This window comes from Hippocampus guttulatus, chromosome 5, assembly GCF_054856545.1.
Source record: "Hippocampus guttulatus isolate MCC_2025c chromosome 5, RoL_Hgut_1.0, whole genome shotgun sequence".
In the NCBI taxonomy this organism is placed as follows: domain Eukaryota; kingdom Metazoa; phylum Chordata; class Actinopteri; order Syngnathiformes; family Syngnathidae; genus Hippocampus; species Hippocampus guttulatus.
The window spans coordinates 10,363,057-10,381,641 of NC_141265.1; the positions used below are offsets into that span (position 1 = coordinate 10,363,057).

The 18,585-nt window shown below is 43.5% G+C and overlaps 2 protein-coding genes across 2 annotated transcripts; one reads left to right on the plus strand and one right to left on the minus strand.

Annotated features, from left to right (window-relative positions):
- The first annotated feature begins 1,407 nt into the window (after positions 1-1,407).
- On the plus strand, positions 1,408-15,515 carry snrnp200 (small nuclear ribonucleoprotein 200 (U5)). The gene is made up of 44 exons (XM_086111276.1): positions 1,408-1,674; positions 1,868-2,031; positions 2,532-2,703; positions 2,797-2,989; positions 3,082-3,137; positions 3,220-3,318; positions 3,397-3,549; positions 3,628-3,727; positions 3,861-3,997; positions 4,093-4,170; positions 4,988-5,161; positions 5,251-5,388; positions 5,502-5,657; positions 5,762-5,932; positions 6,012-6,205; positions 6,309-6,432; positions 6,904-7,053; positions 7,159-7,401; positions 7,480-7,668; positions 7,758-7,955; positions 8,027-8,179; positions 8,282-8,362; positions 8,580-8,663; positions 8,785-8,891; positions 8,966-9,084; positions 9,154-9,308; positions 9,393-9,582; positions 9,678-9,851; positions 9,942-10,102; positions 10,923-11,150; positions 11,236-11,427; positions 11,514-11,692; positions 11,914-12,065; positions 12,157-12,265; positions 12,690-12,798; positions 12,875-13,064; positions 13,159-13,323; positions 13,505-13,626; positions 13,709-13,852; positions 13,935-14,111; positions 14,194-14,354; positions 14,498-14,579; positions 14,826-14,918; positions 14,998-15,515. The coding sequence occupies exons 1-44, from the start codon at positions 1,630-1,632 to the stop codon at positions 15,145-15,147; spliced, it is 6,411 nt and encodes a 2,136-aa protein (XP_085967402.1). The 5' UTR covers positions 1,408-1,629; the 3' UTR covers positions 15,148-15,515.
- On the minus strand, positions 15,235-18,108 carry ciao1 (cytosolic iron-sulfur assembly component 1). Its single transcript, XM_086111277.1, has 7 exons — positions 17,711-18,108; positions 17,129-17,277; positions 16,941-17,052; positions 16,545-16,633; positions 16,258-16,459; positions 16,111-16,180; positions 15,235-15,943 (listed from the first exon to the last, which is right to left on the minus strand). The coding sequence occupies exons 1-7, from the start codon at positions 17,847-17,849 to the stop codon at positions 15,709-15,711; spliced, it is 996 nt and encodes a 331-aa protein (XP_085967403.1). The 5' UTR covers positions 17,850-18,108; the 3' UTR covers positions 15,235-15,708.
- Positions 18,109-18,585: the final 477 nt, after the last annotated feature.

Sequence of the window (18,585 nt, forward strand, 5' to 3'; positions counted from 1 at the left end):
TGGCAGAGATCACATTGTTTGGACACCGGCCGAGGACAATAGAAGATTTGGACAACATATTAGATAACAGCATGGATCAAGGTGTTCGAACAGGGGTCACTCGTCTTTTGGAAACTGAGCTACTTCATGGGTGCTGATTAATGCGAAGGGCTATCAGTTTGATACACACTTTTGGGATAACAAATTCACTTTTGCTGCTTTTTAGTTATGTGATTATTAATACTTATATTCATATTTGTGAAGACCTTGATCACGTTAATGATTTCTAGGAAATCACACCAGTGAGATATTTTTAGAACTGGCCTGCAGGCTACTTATGAAGTCCTTGGGGGCTACTTTTGGCACCATGTTGGCAAACCCTGTGCTTTGCATGTGAGAGAGTTAAGAGGAAGATTCAGCACATAACTTACAACTAATGCTGACCTCTTGTAAACAAGAGCAAAAGTGTGGAAGAAACACTTCGTTGACACTTATCTGCCACCACAAGCACACAATTTCATAGTTTTCACTGGCACATAAGGCTTGTGTGTCACACTGCTGACCCTGACCTGCTCCTGCACTCTCTGAAGTTCAAAAATGGAACAAAAATAAAACGTTTTATTTCTCTATTTTAAACTACAATGTATCTTAGTATGATTCACCACAATATGAACCTCTCTGCAGTGTGTGTGTGCACGTGTGTTTGTGTTAATTAGAATTCTCACACACACACTCACACACGCACACACACACACTCAAACACACACACACACACACACACACACACACACACACACACACACACACACACACATTAGAATTAACAACACCGTAATGATAAGGTGATTTTTTTGTGTGTGTGAAATTTTTGCAAATTTATGAAAATTTGAGTGGCCCAGCCAGAGCCCAGACTTCAATACGAACACATCTGGAGAGATCTGAAAATGGCTATGCAGGACGCTCCTCATCCAACCTTTTGGAGCTTCAGAGCTGGGCTCCAAGGAGGACCAGCATAAACTCTCATATTTGGTCTTGTTGATGCCAACAACTACCAGGATAGACCATCACCCGCTCCCTGTTATTAAAAACAACAACAACAATTTAATAGACCATTAGAGTTTTTGCTGGTGTCACCATCTTCCAACAAAAACAGCATAAGGCTGGTTTAGGGTTTTTTTTTTTTTTTTTTTTTTTTTGCAGGGGTTGTATCATGTTTAGAAAGAATTGGGGCTGCAATAAAAACAAATTAGTTGTAAGTATTCGTTTTAGGACAACTTATTACAGACAACCGAAGCGCGTTAACGTTGCGTCACGTCACACCTGCATTGTAAATAAGACCGTTAGAGGGCGCTGGATTTTGCCTCCACGTTCGCCGCAGCAGCTTGTGTGACTTCTGACACCGGAAACAGAAAAACTGGAGCCCGGAAATGGTCGAACGCTCGTGTTAGCGCCGTCTTGTAACGTAACGCGAACGTGAATTTGACTGAAGGGGGATCATTTTTCTTTAAATATTTCATGATACACGTTCAAGTCTTACGCTGATGAGTCCCACATACACTTGCAAGAAGAGTGTGCAACGAGTGGTGTGGTAAATTTGAGCCTGTATCAAGTTATTTTCAAAACTACGCTGAAAGCTAACAAAGTGGCACCATGGCGGATGTTACCGCTCGTAGCCTGCAGTATGAATACAAGGCGGTGAGTATATTTTGCAGCATCCCTAGCTTATTGAACTTTACCTGGGTTTTCATATTTGTTTAAATTGGTTTAATACGATATAAAATGCGCTGACCGAGTGTATTGGTTCTTACCTTTGACAGTTTATGTTAGCATGTACATTAGCGGTTAGCCTCACTTGGACACAATTCATTGTGTGTATTGTGAACCACAGAATTCGAACTTGGTCTTGCAAGCTGATCGCTCTCTGATCGACCGGACACGGAGAGATGAACCTACGGGAGAAGTGCTGTCCCTGGTGGGGAAGCTGGAGGGAACCAAGATGGGAGACAAAGCTCAGAGGACAAAACCTCAAAAACTGGAAGAGAGACGCGACAAGTTAGTACTGTTATGATAAATTTCTTCTTACATTTCTGTATATCAGACAAAGTCTTACGAATATACACATCATAGTTCCTCACGTGCATTGTCCGCCGTTTAAGTTGATGTGTAATTTAATATCATATATATACACTTTGCTTTAGTTCAGTGATAGATACTTAGATACTTGGTTCTGAGGTTGTTAAAATTTATTAAACGTGTATCGGTTAAGCATGTTCCTTAATGACAGACAGCTATTTCACATTCTCATACAATGCATTATAACACAAAGAACATGGAGATATGAAAATAGGTTATCACAAATTCCACAATTTTCACTGAATGATCTTGAATGTAACCAAAGACTCAAAGTATTTTTTTTCTATCCTTAAAACTTTCTGTAATTATTAGAAACCTTAAGACACATGTGGGTTCTATAATGTGTTTTATACATTTAAAATATTTCTTTAGATCTTTCGCTTGGTCAAGTCATTCTTTTGATTTCTTTGTTCACGCAGGAGACGGAAAAGGGATGAGGACAGACATGATATCAACAAAATGAAGGGCTTTACTCTTCTGTCAGAGGGCATTGATGAAATGGTGGGAATTGTATACAAACCCAAAACAAAAGAAACCAGGGAGACTTATGAAGTTTTGCTCAGCTTCATCCATGCTGCTTTGGGAGATCAGGTGTGAAAATGCAACTTTTTGACATCTGAACTTTGTTTCAAATGAATGTCCAATAACAATAACTGAATTAACTTGACTGTTGTCTCCCTACAGCCGCGTGATATTCTGTGTGGAGCAGCAGACGAAGTCTTGGCAGTGCTAAAGAATGATAAAATGAGGGATAAGGAGAGGCGGCGTGAGGTGGAGCAGCTTCTTGGACCTGCCGATGACACACGCTACCACGTGCTGGTCAACCTGGGCAAGAAAATCACAGACTATGGGGGTGACAAAGATTTGCAGAATATGGGTATGTTCAAAAGAAGCAACTGGGTGGTAAGGTCTGGCTGCCAAAGAACTGTTAAATAAGCATTTTCTAACAAATCTTCACTTTTTGTGTAGATGACAACATTGATGAAACATATGGCGTTAATGTCCAATTTGGATCTGATGAGGAGGTATGTTTATCTTGTAAGAGAATCTCGGGGAAGCCAGTTTTGCACCCAAGCGGTGATTATTTTTTACTGTATTGCTCCTCAGGAGGGTGATGAAGACAAGTATGGAGAAGTGCGTGATGAGCACTCAGATGAAGACAGTGAAGGAGAGGAAGCTGATGTTGGCTGCGCTCTTTCCGCCAACGTAAGTTAACAATCTGCCTAAGTAGTTGAGATGAAGTCAGCATGATTGTGTACGGATGACTCTCCTCGTCCTATTTAGCTTGGTGTCACAGGCGATGTCATGACTGTGAAGAAAAAGGATCTCCACCCTCGAGACATTGACGCCTTTTGGCTCCAACGACAGTTGAGTCGCTTTTATGATGATGCTATCGTCTCTCAGAAGAAAGCTGACGAGGTTCTAGAAATCCTCAAGGTCTGTTAACCCTCTTGTGCTTTGACGTCTCAGTGTGTTGTTGTTTTTACAAACTCAGTTTTTGTCTCTTTTCTTCAGACTGCCAGTGATGACAGGGAGTGTGAAAACCAGCTTGTATTGCTTCTTGGCTTTAACACTTTTGACTTCATCAAAATCCTTCGCCAACATCGTCGCATGAGTAAGTGTTTGTTGCTTTTGTTATTTCGTTATTCTGGCCTGGAACTAGGTGCATATTTGCATAATTGACAGTAAAATTTGTACACTGTCTTGTGAGTCCAAATTTAGTTTCCATGTTTTTTTGCTACACACAGTTCAGTATTGTACAATGCTGGCAAGTGCTCAAAGTGAGGCAGAAAAGGAACGAATCACAGGAAAAATGGAGTCTGATCAGGAATTGTCAAAGATTCTCTACCAACTGCAAGAGACAGAGAAGGAGGATATTATTCGGGTAAGGTGTAGCCATGCATTTATTAGTATGCAATTATTCTTATTTTTGTATTAAAAAATTGACGTCATATCTTGTTGTTTTTTTTGTTGTTGTAGGAGGAGAGATCCCGCAGGGAGAGGGTAAGGAAGTCCCGTGTGGATGACATGGAAGCGATGGACACGGGTCACGGAGAGGTAAATATGCAACAGTGTTGATGTAGTTGCAACACAGCATATTGACACTTACTGTGTACATGTTGTCACGATTAGCTAAAGAAATATCCATTGCAAAATTACATACAGGCCACTTAAAATGGTCTACTGTACTACGGCTGAGCGATATATTTATCATATCGATATGAACATTCAGATTTTTCATGTTGAAAATTGTAACAATATCGGTCAACTATGTAGACTTGTGATGCTTGCACTGCGTGTACAGCTCAGGCCAACCTCCTTTTGAGTTTGTTGTGTATCGATAGCTAAGGCCAGTCAATGACAATCATCTGACATGTAGGGAGGGAGAAAGAGAGACACACACAAGATGGCAATTTCCTTTTCATATGTACCTCTGGATAAGTAAATAGTAGATAGTATAAGTGCACACCTCTCCAGTCCATTCAAGTGATTGAGCGAGTCCCTGTTTTTTGGTCTTAATTATCACCCATGTCCCCTTTCTGTATCAACCTGTCTGTTCTTTGACTGATGCTTTTTGCGGGTGAAGAAAAGGTATACAGTACAACATATTGTATGGTGACCCTCAGAATACGCAATTTTCACATTGCAGATGATGACTGTCTGTCAGTTCTAATTAGGAAGCTGCACGGTCTACATCATTTCGTGTCGTTTTGCTTTTATCCAAATGCCTTTCACTGAACCTATGGTAATAGTTGTTAAAAAGTTATCGAAATTACATGGCATCAATATGGAGATATGAAATTTTGTTCGTATCGCTCAGTCCTAATGTGTACAAGTTGGAAAGTCGTTCATGATAGTTGTCCTTGTCCTACAGGCAGTTGCCCCCCGACAACTGTTGGACCTTGAAGACTTAACCTTCACTCAGGGAAGTCATTTCATGGCCAACAAGCGGTGCCAGCTGCCAGATGGTTCTTTCCGTAAACAAAGGAAAGGTTATGAAGAAGTGCATGTGCCTGCACTCAAACCTAAGCCCTTTGCTGATGATGAGGTTTGTGTTTTGCCTACTGTCCCACACGTAGAACACTGGAAGTGTTGACAGATTTTTTTTCCTCATTTTCTTTCTCACTGTTTCATTAGGTGCTTGTTTCAATTGAGAAGCTGCCCAAATATGCACAGGCTGGCTTTGAAGGTTTCAAAAACCTGAACCGTATCCAGAGCAAGCTGTTTAAAACCGCCATGGATACTGATGAGAACCTGCTTGTTTGTGCACCAACGGTAGGTTGAATTCGTACACCATTGAAGGGATGCATTGGATTTTCCAATCCAGAGATTCTTTCACATCTGCTTTCTCTATAAACTCATTTTGATGTGTGTTTGTGTGTATACAGGGAGCTGGTAAGACAAATGTTGCTCTGATGGCAATCCTGAGGGAAATAGGAAAGCACATAAACATGGATGGAACCATAAATGTGGATGACTTCAAAATAATCTACATTGCACCCATGCGCTCTCTCGTACAGGAGATGGTGGGAAGTTTTAGCAAGGTAAGTCGTACCACCTTCCAACATAGTTAATGGCTCACTGCGTTCCAGCATACCATGTCTTCACCATCTTAAAAAAAAGGGTTCAACCATTTCTCCTCTTTCAGCGGTTGGCGAGCTATGGAATTACAGTCTCTGAGCTGACAGGAGACCACCAACTGTGCAAGGAAGAGATCAATGCTACTCAAATTATTGTCTGCACACCTGAAAAGTGGGACATCATAACTCGTAAAGGTGGCGAGCGTACCTACACACAACTAGTGCGCCTCATCATCATTGTAAGTGCTGTCCCTGTGTTTTTTCATCTTTGTTGTTCTAGGAAATGTTTTGATATAACAAATGTGAATGTTTCTGAAGGATGAAATCCACCTGCTTCATGATGACCGTGGGCCCGTGTTGGAGTCTCTGGTGGCGAGAACCATCCGCAACGTGGAGCTGACCCAGGAAGACGTGCGCCTGCTTGGTCTCAGTGCCACGCTCCCCAACTATGAGGATGTGGCAACCTGCCTGCGTGTTGATCCTGCAAAGGGCCTATTCTACTTTGACAACAGGTATGCCATGTAAATGTGGAATGTTTAGCTAGGACCCTTTTTGTGGCTTGCTCAAATATAGCTCGTAGTGTAAATAGTGACATGTGTCGCGTTCTCTCTCCAGTTTCCGACCAGTTCCCCTGGAGCAGACTTATGTTGGCATCACAGAGAAGAAAGCCATTAAACGTTTCCAGATCATGAATGAAATTGTTTATGAGAAGATAATGGAGCATGCTGGGAAGAACCAGGTATATGTTGTATTACTGTGCATTTGAGGGAAACACTCTGGCCTGTGATCATTCTCACTTTTATTGAATCCTATAAACTACAATGAACCCCTATCTAGTTGCAAATTCACCACTTTGTGGCGTTTGTGCATATTTTTATCGCCGTTCTGTAACACCCTAATAAGCTGCCAAAGCCCTGGCTATTAGGAATGTAGTAGTAAGTCGTATCAAGGAAATAAGGAAGTACATGATACGTCTTGACTATTTAACATCTTTGTAAGTTAGTGAGAAGCTAAATTTAGCCTGTGTTGTTAGTGGAAGTCACAGACCTTGTGTTTTTGCTCTGCTCAGTGGGGTTTGAAATGCCCATGCTAACAAACGATGGAGGTTTTTGGTATTTGCAACAGAGCTCAGTCTTAATTGCGCGGGTTTACTGTACACTGTTGTTGAATCACATTTAGCCGGCCTCTAACTTTGGTTTCTTTCTGCCAGGTGCTCGTATTTGTTCACTCCAGGAAAGAGACCGGAAAGACAGCCAGGGCCATTCGAGACATGTGTTTGGAGAAGGATACGCTGGGCCTTTTCCTTCGAGAGGGCTCAGCATCTACTGAAGTGTTGCGCACTGAAGCAGAACAATGCAAGGTAACAAGCACAAAGAAAATAACATAAAATTAGCAGCTAATAACCGCTTTGAACACTTGTGCAAAATTCCAAAGGCCTTCATACTGCCCGAATTGCCTTTTATAGAACCTTGAGCTGAAGGATTTGCTACCTTACGGCTTTGCCATCCACCACGCTGGAATGACAAGAGTGGATCGTACACTGGTGGAAGATCTGTTCGCTGATAGGCACATTCAGGTTCTGGTGTCTACGGCAACCCTGGCTTGGGGTGTCAACTTGCCAGCGCACACAGTTATCATCAAAGGTACCCAGGTGTACAGTCCCGAGAAAGGCAGATGGACAGAGCTCGGTGCCCTGGACATTTTGCAGGTCAGCGTCGAGAGCATGCAAAGAAGTAAAGGCTCCTCCGACTGGCAAATGACATTTGTGATTATCACCCAATTTCAGATGCTTGGTCGAGCTGGCCGTCCCCAGTACGACACCAAGGGAGAAGGAATCCTGATCACATCCCATGGAGAGCTGCAGTATTACCTGTCCCTGCTCAACCAGCAGCTGCCCATAGAGAGTCAGATGGTGGGCAAGCTTCCTGACATGCTTAATGCAGAGATTGTGCTGGGAAATGTTCAGAATGTGAAGGTAAGTTGCCGTCATGTACAGACGGCCCTCCAACATTAGTATTAAAGCAGTCACTGAAGGTTTTGTGCGTTTTGGGGGCTTCATTTTAGGATGCAGTGAACTGGCTGGGTTACACCTACCTGTACGTGCGCATGCTTCGCAACCCGACACTGTATGGCGTCTCCCATGATGATCGGTCTACAGATCCTCTCCTGGAGCGGCGCCGAACTGACCTAGTGCACACAGCTGCTAATGTCCTCGACAAAAACAGCCTCGTCAAATACGACAAGAGGACTGGCAGTTTCCAGGTATACGCCTCTGTGTTTCTATGATCCTTTTTCATAGACTGCTTCTAAATGGTCTCTTTATCTCATCAAAGGTGACTGATCTGGGCCGCATTGCCAGTCATTTCTACATCACACACGACTCGGTTCAAACCTACAACCAGCTGCTCAAGCCGACCCTCAGTGAGATTGAGCTCTTTCGTGTCTTCTCATTATCTTCTGAGTTCAGGAACATCACTGTAAGAGAGGTATGATGGACTCCGGACAAATCTAGTCACAGTTGTCTGATCACAACAAGATAACACGTCATGATGCATGGATGCTTACAATGTCGTGGGTTTGTTTTTTAGGAGGAGAAGTTGGAACTTCAGAAGCTGCTGGAGAGAGTTCCGATTCCAGTGAAGGAAAGCATTGAGGAGCCCAGTGCCAAGGTAGCTGTCAGTTGTCTCTGTACAATAAACATGACCAGACCATACAAAATCCAGACATGGGTTTGAATGTCCCAAAGACAGACTGCATCGGATTTCATGAAACACATTTATCATTTCTTATTAGTCATTGTAAATTTCCCCAGTGTGGGACAAATAAAGGATATCTTATTGTCGTTGTTATTATTTGTACTTTTGACAATGTTTTGTCTTTCCACAGATCAATGTGCTGCTTCAGGCGTTCATCTCTCAGCTAAAACTGGAAGGCTTTGCCCTCATGGCAGACATGGTGTATGTGACACAGGTATATACTGTTCCATATTTATTTAGGGTCTCATGTGTTGCCTGATCATGTTTGTCCAAGGAAATATGACCTCATACAACCAATGTTTTTCCAAAACAAGTGTGTTGACATCCTCTTGCAGAGTGCTGGAAGGCTGATGCGAGCTATTTTTGAGATCGTTCTGAACAGAGGCTGGGCTCAACTCTCCGACAAAACCATGAATCTGTGCAAGATGATTGATAAGAGAATGTAAATCTTTCACAAAATCTAAAGTGAATGGTTTGCAAAGGCAATATACTAATATGTATTGTCATTTCTTCCAGGTGGCAGTCAATGTCTCCATTGAGACAGTTTAAAAAGTTGCCAGAAGAAGTGATCAAGAAGATTGAGAAGAAAAACTTCCCCTTCGAGCGTCTCTATGACCTCAACCACAATGAAATTGGTGGGTTTCCCCCTTTCTAAATTCTCTACTCCATCTCCAGTCAGAATCATAATCAGTTTTCTTTTCCAGGGGAACTGATTCGAATGCCAAAAATGGGGAAGACCATCCACAAGTATGTCCACCAGTTCCCTAAACTGGACCTAGCTGTCCATCTGCAGCCCATCACCCGCTCCACACTCAAAGTGGAGCTCACCATCACGCCTGACTTCCAGTGGGATGACAAGGTCACTAATTGCAACGTACTGAACAGCCGAGGATTTGCAGCACTGTACACTCAGCCGATAATGTTTTTATGCGGCATGTTTTAGATTCACGGTTCTTCAGAGGCTTTCTGGATCCTGGTGGAGGACGTCGACAGTGAGGTCATCCTCCACCATGAGTACTTTCTGCTCAAAGCCAAATACGCCCAGGATGAGCACCTTGTGACCTTCTTTGTCCCTGTGTTCGAGCCTCTGCCCCCACAGTACTTTATTCGCGTGGTTTCTGACCGCTGGCTCTGTAAGCGAAGCGTCTTTTATACAGACTCCGCTTTGTGTTGTCTCTGTAAACTTTTCCAGTAACCTCTTGAATTGCTGTATTTGTGATTGTTTCAGCTTGTGAGACCCAGCTTCCAGTGTCATTCCGTCACCTTATTCTCCCTGAGAAGTACCCCCCACCCACAGAGTTGCTAGACCTGCAGCCTCTTCCTGTCACTGCTCTCAGGAACTCTGCCTTTGAAGCCCTCTACCAGAACAAGTTCCCCTTCTTTAACCCAATTCAGACACAAGGTACAATCAACAGGGCAATGTTGAGCATCTTGAATTGAACCAAAGGGAGCATTTTCATTTGGAATTGATTTTAATTCTGTCTTCCTCCAGTGTTCAATGCAGTGTACAACAGTGATGACAATGTGTTTGTGGGAGCCCCCACTGGCAGTGGAAAGACAATCTGTGCTGAATTTGCGATTCTGAGGATGCTACTCCATAACGCGGAAGGTCGCTGTGTCTATATCACCCCCATGGAGGCACTTGCAGAGCAGGTACGGTCGCATTTGAAGCAGTCCATTTTATGGAATTATTTGAGTTTATATGTCAGGACAAGTTCTTAGTATTTTTTTTCTAATCAATGTTTTTTTTTTCATTTTAGCAGCTTCTGTAGTTCAAAGTGTGCCATGGGTGGCGTGCTGTCATTTACAAAAATACAGTCCATCTTGCCAGCTTATCAATTTTAAGTGGCTTCATTCTTTTGAGTCACTTTTACTTCCATTAAGAACCAAACAATATGAGTGGAATCTCTTTCAAATTGTGTGTATGACAAGAAAGGAGCCCAATGAAAGACAATCACGCTGAACATTGCCAAAGACATAATGTCCATTTATACGTTGCAAAAGCAGTGATGTTGGAAACTTTTGCAGCAGAGGTCGCCTTGCCTTATCTGTCAAACGCAACATGAGAAAAGGGCTTGGGAAGGGGAGTGGTGCAACACTTTGTCAACAGACACATGGATCAGCTAGAAAATGGATTTGATGATGATGAATTGTTGTACATTTAGCAGTGTGATTTATTACGGATCATATTTACGTTCGTGTTTTGACGTGGCTTCAAGCAAAAGCACTTGTCACGTGATCCAAATAAATAAATTCTGTTGTGCAAGTTCATGTTGGTGTGAGGGGCAAAACTTGTTTTGATTGTCATTTGCTTTTTTTCTCAGCGAAGGGCTGAATATCGATTGAAATAGAAAAGTCCCATTTTTGTGAGTTGGGGGAGGACAAAATTGTTTTTATTTGAAGGACAAAGTGCACCGCCCAACTCGAAGGCCAGAGTTGTTTCAAATCCTCTTTCTCTTCTTCCCCCGGTCAGGTGTTTGTCGACTGGCACCAAAAGTTCCAAGACTTTCTGAACAAGAAGGTGGTGTTGCTGACGGGGGAAACAAGCACAGATCTGAAACTGTTAGGTAAAGGAGACATCATTGTCAGCACCCCGGATAAATGGGACATCCTGTCTCGCCGTTGGAAGCAGAGGAAGAATGTCCAAAACGTCAGTCTTTTTATTGTGGATGAGACGCACCTCATTGGAGGAGAAAATGGAGTAAGAATAAAGTCGCAAGCTAAAGTGCAGGGGTTTTTTTCAATGGGACATTCAGCATGATTGTGAAACCTTTGTTTTTCAACAGCCTGTGCTGGAGGTCATCTGTTCACGGATGAGGTACATCTCCTCTCAGATTGAGCGGCCCATACGGATCGTGGCGCTCAGCTCATCTCTGTCCAATGCCAAAGACGTCGCTCACTGGTTGGGTTGCAGCACCACGGCCACATTCAACTTCCACCCAAACGTCAGGCCTGTGCCCCTGGAGCTGCACATCCAGGTGTGGAAAAGTTTGTCCCGTTAAGTTTCAAACAGTTAGTAGCAAGTTCAATACTCCACTCTGAAGTTTCCCTTCTGTTGTTTTAGGGCTTCAACGTGAGTCACACTCAGACTCGCCTGCTCTCCATGGCCAAGCCGGTGTATCACGCCATCATGAAACACTCGCCCTCCAAACCAGCAGTGGTGTTTGTGCCGTCACGCAGGCAGACTCGCCTTACGGCCATCGACATCCTCACATTTTGTGCTGCTGATGTGGTTCCTCAGAGGTCAGTCTGCCTTCCTGTTGGTGCCCGGTCACATTCGCAGTGGCGAGTACTCCCCTCCCACGAATCAAAGTTCACCTATTTTTAATCACAGAGCATGTCTGTCAGGGACGCTTTTAGAATACAGTACAATACTACTATAATATTGCAGGTCTCTCTATTGGTCTGGAACGTAACCCCCCTCAATGAATGTGGGTTCGTTGTAAATGATTGTCATCCTTCAGGTTCCTACATTGCACTGAGAAAGATCTTGAGCCTTTCCTGGATAAGATAACCGACGCGACCCTGAAGGAGACTCTGGCCAACGGTGTGGGCTACCTCCATGAGGGCCTGTCCGCAACCGAACGGAAAATAGTGGAGCAGCTCTTCAACTCGGGTACGACCACTGATGCTCTGCACTTTCGCCGCACTTATTTGACTGTGAATGATTCGAAATTCATCATTTCTGTTTTGATCTTGTTTTCCAGGGGCTGTCCAGGTAGTTGTGTCATCTCGCTCTCTCTGCTGGGGGGTCAACATCTCCGCCCATCTTGTCATCGTCATGGACACGCAGTACTACAATGGCATCATACATGCGTAAGTAAAGATGAAACACTGTGAACATTTCGGGGTACTGCTGATGCAGACATAAACGAGAAATCACAGATACATACTCTGAAAACATCAAATTTTAAACAGCAAGCACCAAAGTAGATTTTCACTCATGCAAAATGCCACAGAATGGACTTAAATTGAATTGACTAATATGACAGTAACGTATTGAAAAATTGTGGGATTCAATTAATCAATTATGTAATTGATTGTGGACATTTTTACTGTATTCCATTTTAATCAAAACATTTTTTTTCTGTATTACTCATGTATTCCCATTAGATTTTTGTTGACAAACAATGCAATTGAAAAAAAATCCTATCTATCCATCCATCCTTAAAGGGGCAGCGTGCAAGATAAGCATATGATGAAATTCGGCATTGGTATTAATTGTCAATCATTCTTGCAGCTACGTGGACTATCCCATATATGACGTCCTCCAGATGGTAGGCAAAGCCAACAGACCTATTCTTGATGATGAGGGGCGCTGTGTGATCATGTGTCAGGGCTCCAAGAAGGTATGCGCTTTTTCTTAGGCTAAATAAATGAATGGGTCAACAACAATTAAGCTTGTTTTTCCTCCCTTTTTGTTAGGACTTTTTCAAGAAGTTCTTGTATGAGCCCCTGCCTGTGGAGTCCCACTTGGACCACTGTCTCCATGACCACTTCAATGCGGAGATTGTCACCAAAACGGTGGAAAATAAGCAGGACGCTGTGGACTACCTGACTTGGACATTCCTGTACCGTCGTATGACCCAGAACCCCAACTACTACAACCTGCAAGGTAAATACGCGTTTGTCTTGTCGATATGGAGAAGAACAAGCAGGTGAGTAAGCCCAGACTGGAACCCGCTGACTCGGTGCTGACCTTGTGGCAGGCATGTCCCATCGCCACCTGTCTGATCACCTGTCGGAGTTAGTGGAACACACACTCCATGACCTGGAGCAGTCCAAGTGCATCAGCATCGAGGACGAGATGGATGTGGCGCCGCTCAACTTGGGCATGATTGCCGCCTACTACTACATCAACTACACCACCATCGGTTTGTGCCATCATATTGGAACACCAAGAACCCAATTAATCGCGTCTTCAGTAGATCTCAGTGGTGTCCTACATGATGCAAAACGTGGCACGACACTGAAAGTCAAAATGTGGACTTGTCTGTCTGCTGTAAAACCCCATAAATGCTCGATTTCCAACTGAAGTGTTGTTTTGTTGGGCAGAGCTGTTCAGCATGTCCCTCAACGCCAAGACAAAGATCCGTGGCTTAATCGAGATCATTTCCAACGCTGCAGAGTACAAAAGCATTCCCATCAGGCATCATGAGGACACGCTCCTCCGACAGGTAAATGCGTCTTGCTGAAACCTGCCCGTGCGGATGTAAACAAGTATCAAAAATCGCAAGCATCTGGTTTTGTCAACTGCAGCTGGCTCAAAAGGTACCCCACAAACTGAACAACCCCAAGTTCAACGACCCCCACGTGAAGACCAATCTGCTACTCCAAGCGCACCTCTCCAGGATGCAGCTGAGTGCCGAGCTGCAGTCCGACACCGAGGAGATCCTGAGCAAAGTGTGCATTTAGAAGCAGGTTTTACTTTTCACGTGCCGTGGGACGGCTTCAGTAACGTCCCTTGCGGTGTTGTGCTCGTCAGGCAGTGCGTTTGATCCAGGCCTGCGTGGATGTGCTGTCCAGTAACGGTTGGCTGAGCCCTGCTCTGGCAGCTATGGAGTTGGCCCAGATGGTCACACAGGCCATGTGGTCTAAGGATTCCTACCTCAAACAGCTCCCGTTCTTCACCTCGGAGCACATCAAGCGCTGCGTGGACAAGGTACACAAACGTCTTGTCTTTTGTCGCTGAAGACCATTCCACGTACGAGCTTTGGAGTCATGAGCCGTCCTGAATGAACTAGGGTGTGGAGAGCATCTTTGACATTATGGAGATGGAGGATGAAGAGAGAAGTGCTTTGCTGCAGCTCTCTGACGCTCAAATGGCTGACGTGGCCCGCTTCTGTAACCGCTATCCCAACATCGAGCTGTCTTACGAGGTGGCCGAAAAGGACAACATCAAGAGGTTTGCCTCCTAACTTTTCATGTTGAGCTTCATCTTCATCAAGGATTTGATTGTTTCGAATTGGACTGTGTATTAATCACAAATGATCATTGGAATAATCGCAACACTTCAGTGAACGGCACTTTTTTTCCCTTTGTTCTCAGTGGAAATCCAGTTCTGGTTCAAGTTCAACTGGAGCGAGAGGAAGAGGTCACTGGGCCTGTCATTGCACCTATGTTCCCTCAGGTATTTGTTTGAGAAATCATTTTAACAGTTGTAATATATACAAAAAAACCCTGAGTGATTGTAGTTTACCGATGTCTACAAACTGTACTGACTGGTAGTGGAACGTTGAACTTCCTGGGGGCGTTGGTCAAATCTGACCTTTATTTTTTTAATTCTTTAGAACTGAATGTGATCGTTGTGCTAGTTTACTTAATATGTGAAAAATGTTACAGCAATTTGTTTCTGACAATAAATACAATTCCCCAGAATCGCGAAGAGGGCTGGTGGGTTGTGATTGGAGACCCCAAGTCCAACAGTCTCATCTCCATCAAGCGACTGACTCTCCAACAGAAAGCAAAGGTCCGTTCGCTGCACTCTTCCTGTGTGAAGTCTGTGAGCATACTCCATGTTAAACCAGCCTTCCATCCCTTTCCGACAGGTCAAACTGGACTTTGTTGCACCGGCAATGGGCGTTCACAACTACACGCTGTACTTCATGAGCGATGCCTACATGGGTTGTGACCAGGAGTACAAGTTCAGCACAGACGTGAAAGAGGCCGACAGTGATGCAGACAGCGACTCCGACTGATCTGAGAAGCAGCACAACAGACCCTGGAAGTTTGATTTTCTGTACATACTGTACGTCATCGGGTTTATTTACTCTCAACTCAAACAATTGCTTTCTGACTTTTTATTTACAACTTTTGGGTATGTGTTCAGGTCAGCTTTATTATGACGTACACTGATCCAGAAGTGAATATTTTTAGTTTAGGAACATACACAGAATCATTCAGATTTCATATTACCTGTAGGCACTTTGTTGTTGTCCCACAACATTCAAGTTTGTCTTGCCACAATAAGTTAACGGTGGCTCACTCAGTGACTCAACTCAAGTTAATTTTGACCAGTCCATGTGTTTTTAGTAATCTGAGTTTTGCAATAAAGAGAAGTCTTGTAGTTGCGTTGCCGTGATAATTTATCGAAACATTTGAAACCTATTATAAGGCGAATTGTTGGATGGACTATGCTTTTTTTTGTTTAAAACACCTTAAGTAAATTAATGAAGACGAATGAGACTGGAGCACACATTTGGGATTGTGACTTTGTAACAACAAAGAGGTCTGTGCAGTGATGTGGACAATAGTCAGTCCTAGTCCTGCTCTTGGAACTTCCAGATGGCAATGTCACCGCTGTCGCTACAAGTAGCCAGCAGTCCTGCTTCTTTTGGATTCCATGCCACACTGTTGACGTCCTGGCTGTGAGCTTTGGGCATGTGTGCAGCCAAGGAGAACACCGGTTGGTCAGGGTCAGTTGATGACTCCTCCTTAAACACTCTTACTGCGTCGTCACCGCTGGCTGTTGCCAGGGCACCAGTCAGACGACACCTAAGAGGAACAGGGGGCGATGTATTCAGGAACTTTGTGGTGTGAATCGTAGTCTCACTGTAATAAGCCAACTCAATCAAACAACCCCCCCCCCCCCCCCAAAAAATCTTATTTGATCTACTTTCATAGAAAAAATGCAATTTACAAAACAAAGAGACCGATCTTACCAGTCAACATCGTACACTGCGCGTCCATGGTAGCCAGAGAGCGTGCACACACACTTCCATGATATGTCACCTGACCACAGCACAAAAGGTTGAGGTCATTTCCAAAACGAGAACACAAGAGGAAGCTCATTTTGCCAATCAACTCACCTTGACCACTTTCAGCTAGATACTCCTTCCAAATCTTGACTGTGCGATCATCGCTGCATGACGCCAGCCTCTCTCCGGTGGCGCTGAAGGACAGATTCCACACGGTGGACGTGTGGCCCTGCAGTGTGGCCTGACACTCCCAGTCGTCATCTACCTCCTTGTAAATACATATGTTGTTGTCGTAGCTCGCTGAGACCAGAAGCTAGATGGACATTTATTAAAAAAAAAAAAAAAAAAAAATTAGTAAGAAGCAAGGAAGAAGAAATTGGTCAAGTGCTCGGACTCACTTCCTGTGTCGGATGCCATGCTACATGTTTGACATCTTGCGTGTGGGAGTTCAGGACTGTAACACACTCGTACTCATCCTCCTCATCCACTATGAAACAAAAGAGAGCAGATTGTCAACTGTGCTATTTGTACAAAAATGTTTGGTCTTGTCGGTTAGGCTTACACTAAGATAAAGGCAAAGGAACAATGACAGAACAGTTAGCGACTTCAAACTGAGTTTTTACTAAGACACCTGCACAAAATTTTACCAAACAAGTGGCGTGATCATAAATTAGTCAGAAATCAGATTACAACAATATCCATCCATCCACCTTCAATGCAAACAAATGTGTATATCCTGTGCGATAAACAGCGGTTCGCTCACTGTAAATCAACATGTGGCATGTAATACACACCTTCCCAAATCCAAACACTTTTGTCCCGGCTGCACGTTGCCAGAAGGTTCCCTGAAGGGGCCCAAGCCACACATTTCACCTCATTCTCATGCCCCTCCAACACGGTCAAGCTCTGAAAGGAGAAGAGGAAAGCCTCTGATTTTATCAGAGGACAAACATTTCCAACAGTTTTAAAAATTAAAACGAACCTCAAAGTCATCATTTTTCTTCTTCCAGATGCACGTTGTGGCATCAAAGCTAGCAGAAGCCAGGTAATTCCCACAGGGAGACCACGCCAACTTTCTCACGGTGCGCTGGTGGCCGTCCTCCAGCACGCCCTTACAGACCCACGAGTCACCTGGAAGTACAATACTGTATTAGACAAATAAAGTACACAAACATGAAGAACAGAAAATAGCTCATATGTGTGATACACCAATATGAACTTTGATATGCTTGTTTTTGTTGAAATATTTTTCATGTGAAAATGTAATTTACAGGTGATTCCGACATTTGAAAGTATATTTCAGTTATTAAATCATCCCGTGGACATAGATTTTTGCACATGACATTGTGATCTACATTGAGCAGGTAGAATGACATTTAAAAGGCAAGCACTGGAAAAGAATGAAGATTAGCCAAAGTAAACCCGAATACTATATACAGTGTTGGTGAATAAAGAGAGTTGAAGGGAGAAGAGTGATGCTACAAAGAGAAAATGAGCATACTTAACGAAAAGTATATTCGCCTTGACAGTTTCAATTATACAGGATGAGGTGGGGGAGACTCACCCTCTCGTCCCCAGATCCGAATGGCCTTATCGCCCCCACACGAGGCCAGGAGAGTCCCGTTTGGATTCCAGCCAACGAACCAGCACCTCGAGTCCGGGTGCGCGTTCAATCTCTGAATCAGGGTCAAATTCTCCTTCATGTCGCAAGAGTCAGCACGGATATTTGAATTTGGTTTGACTGACACCGAACGTGACAGTTAACCCACGCGGGACTTTACGATGGAAAGACAGCACGCCGCTACTAAATAATGAGCCTGTCAAATATGTTGGTCTTGTTTCTTGAACGGAATATTAATAATAATATGGACATGAAATGGCAATCTCGGATTTATACCGCCAGACAAAGTGCGAAAGTTCAAAAGCAGAGCTAATACGGAAACGGCGCCATGTTTGTTATCAGCTTTTACGCAAGGCATTGTGGGACAGAAAGTACCGCGATTGATTTCAATTTTTGAAAAAATTAATTTATCTCTAAAACTAAACCTTGTGTGCGAAATCATGTAAGAACTTAAGGATAAACAAAAATGAAAATGAGCGCATTCATTCATTCATTTTTATTTTATTTTTTTTAATTAAGCTTGAGATTCTGGGACTGGTAGCACACATTCTTCTCCTAAACCACTTGGATTTTTTATCATTATTTTTGAAGTCAATTTAAAGAATCACAATCGTTCCTGGTTAAGCAAAGCCAGAGATTTTATTTATAATTTTTATCAGATGAACGTGACCTGAACCATTATTCAGGTTCCAATACAGTTGATTAATCTCCGGTTAAAAAATGTAGGACAAATCCATCCATCCATTTTCCGAACCGCTTGATCCTCACTAGGGTTGCGGGGGGTGCTGGAGCCTATCCCAGCCGTCTTCGGGCAGTAG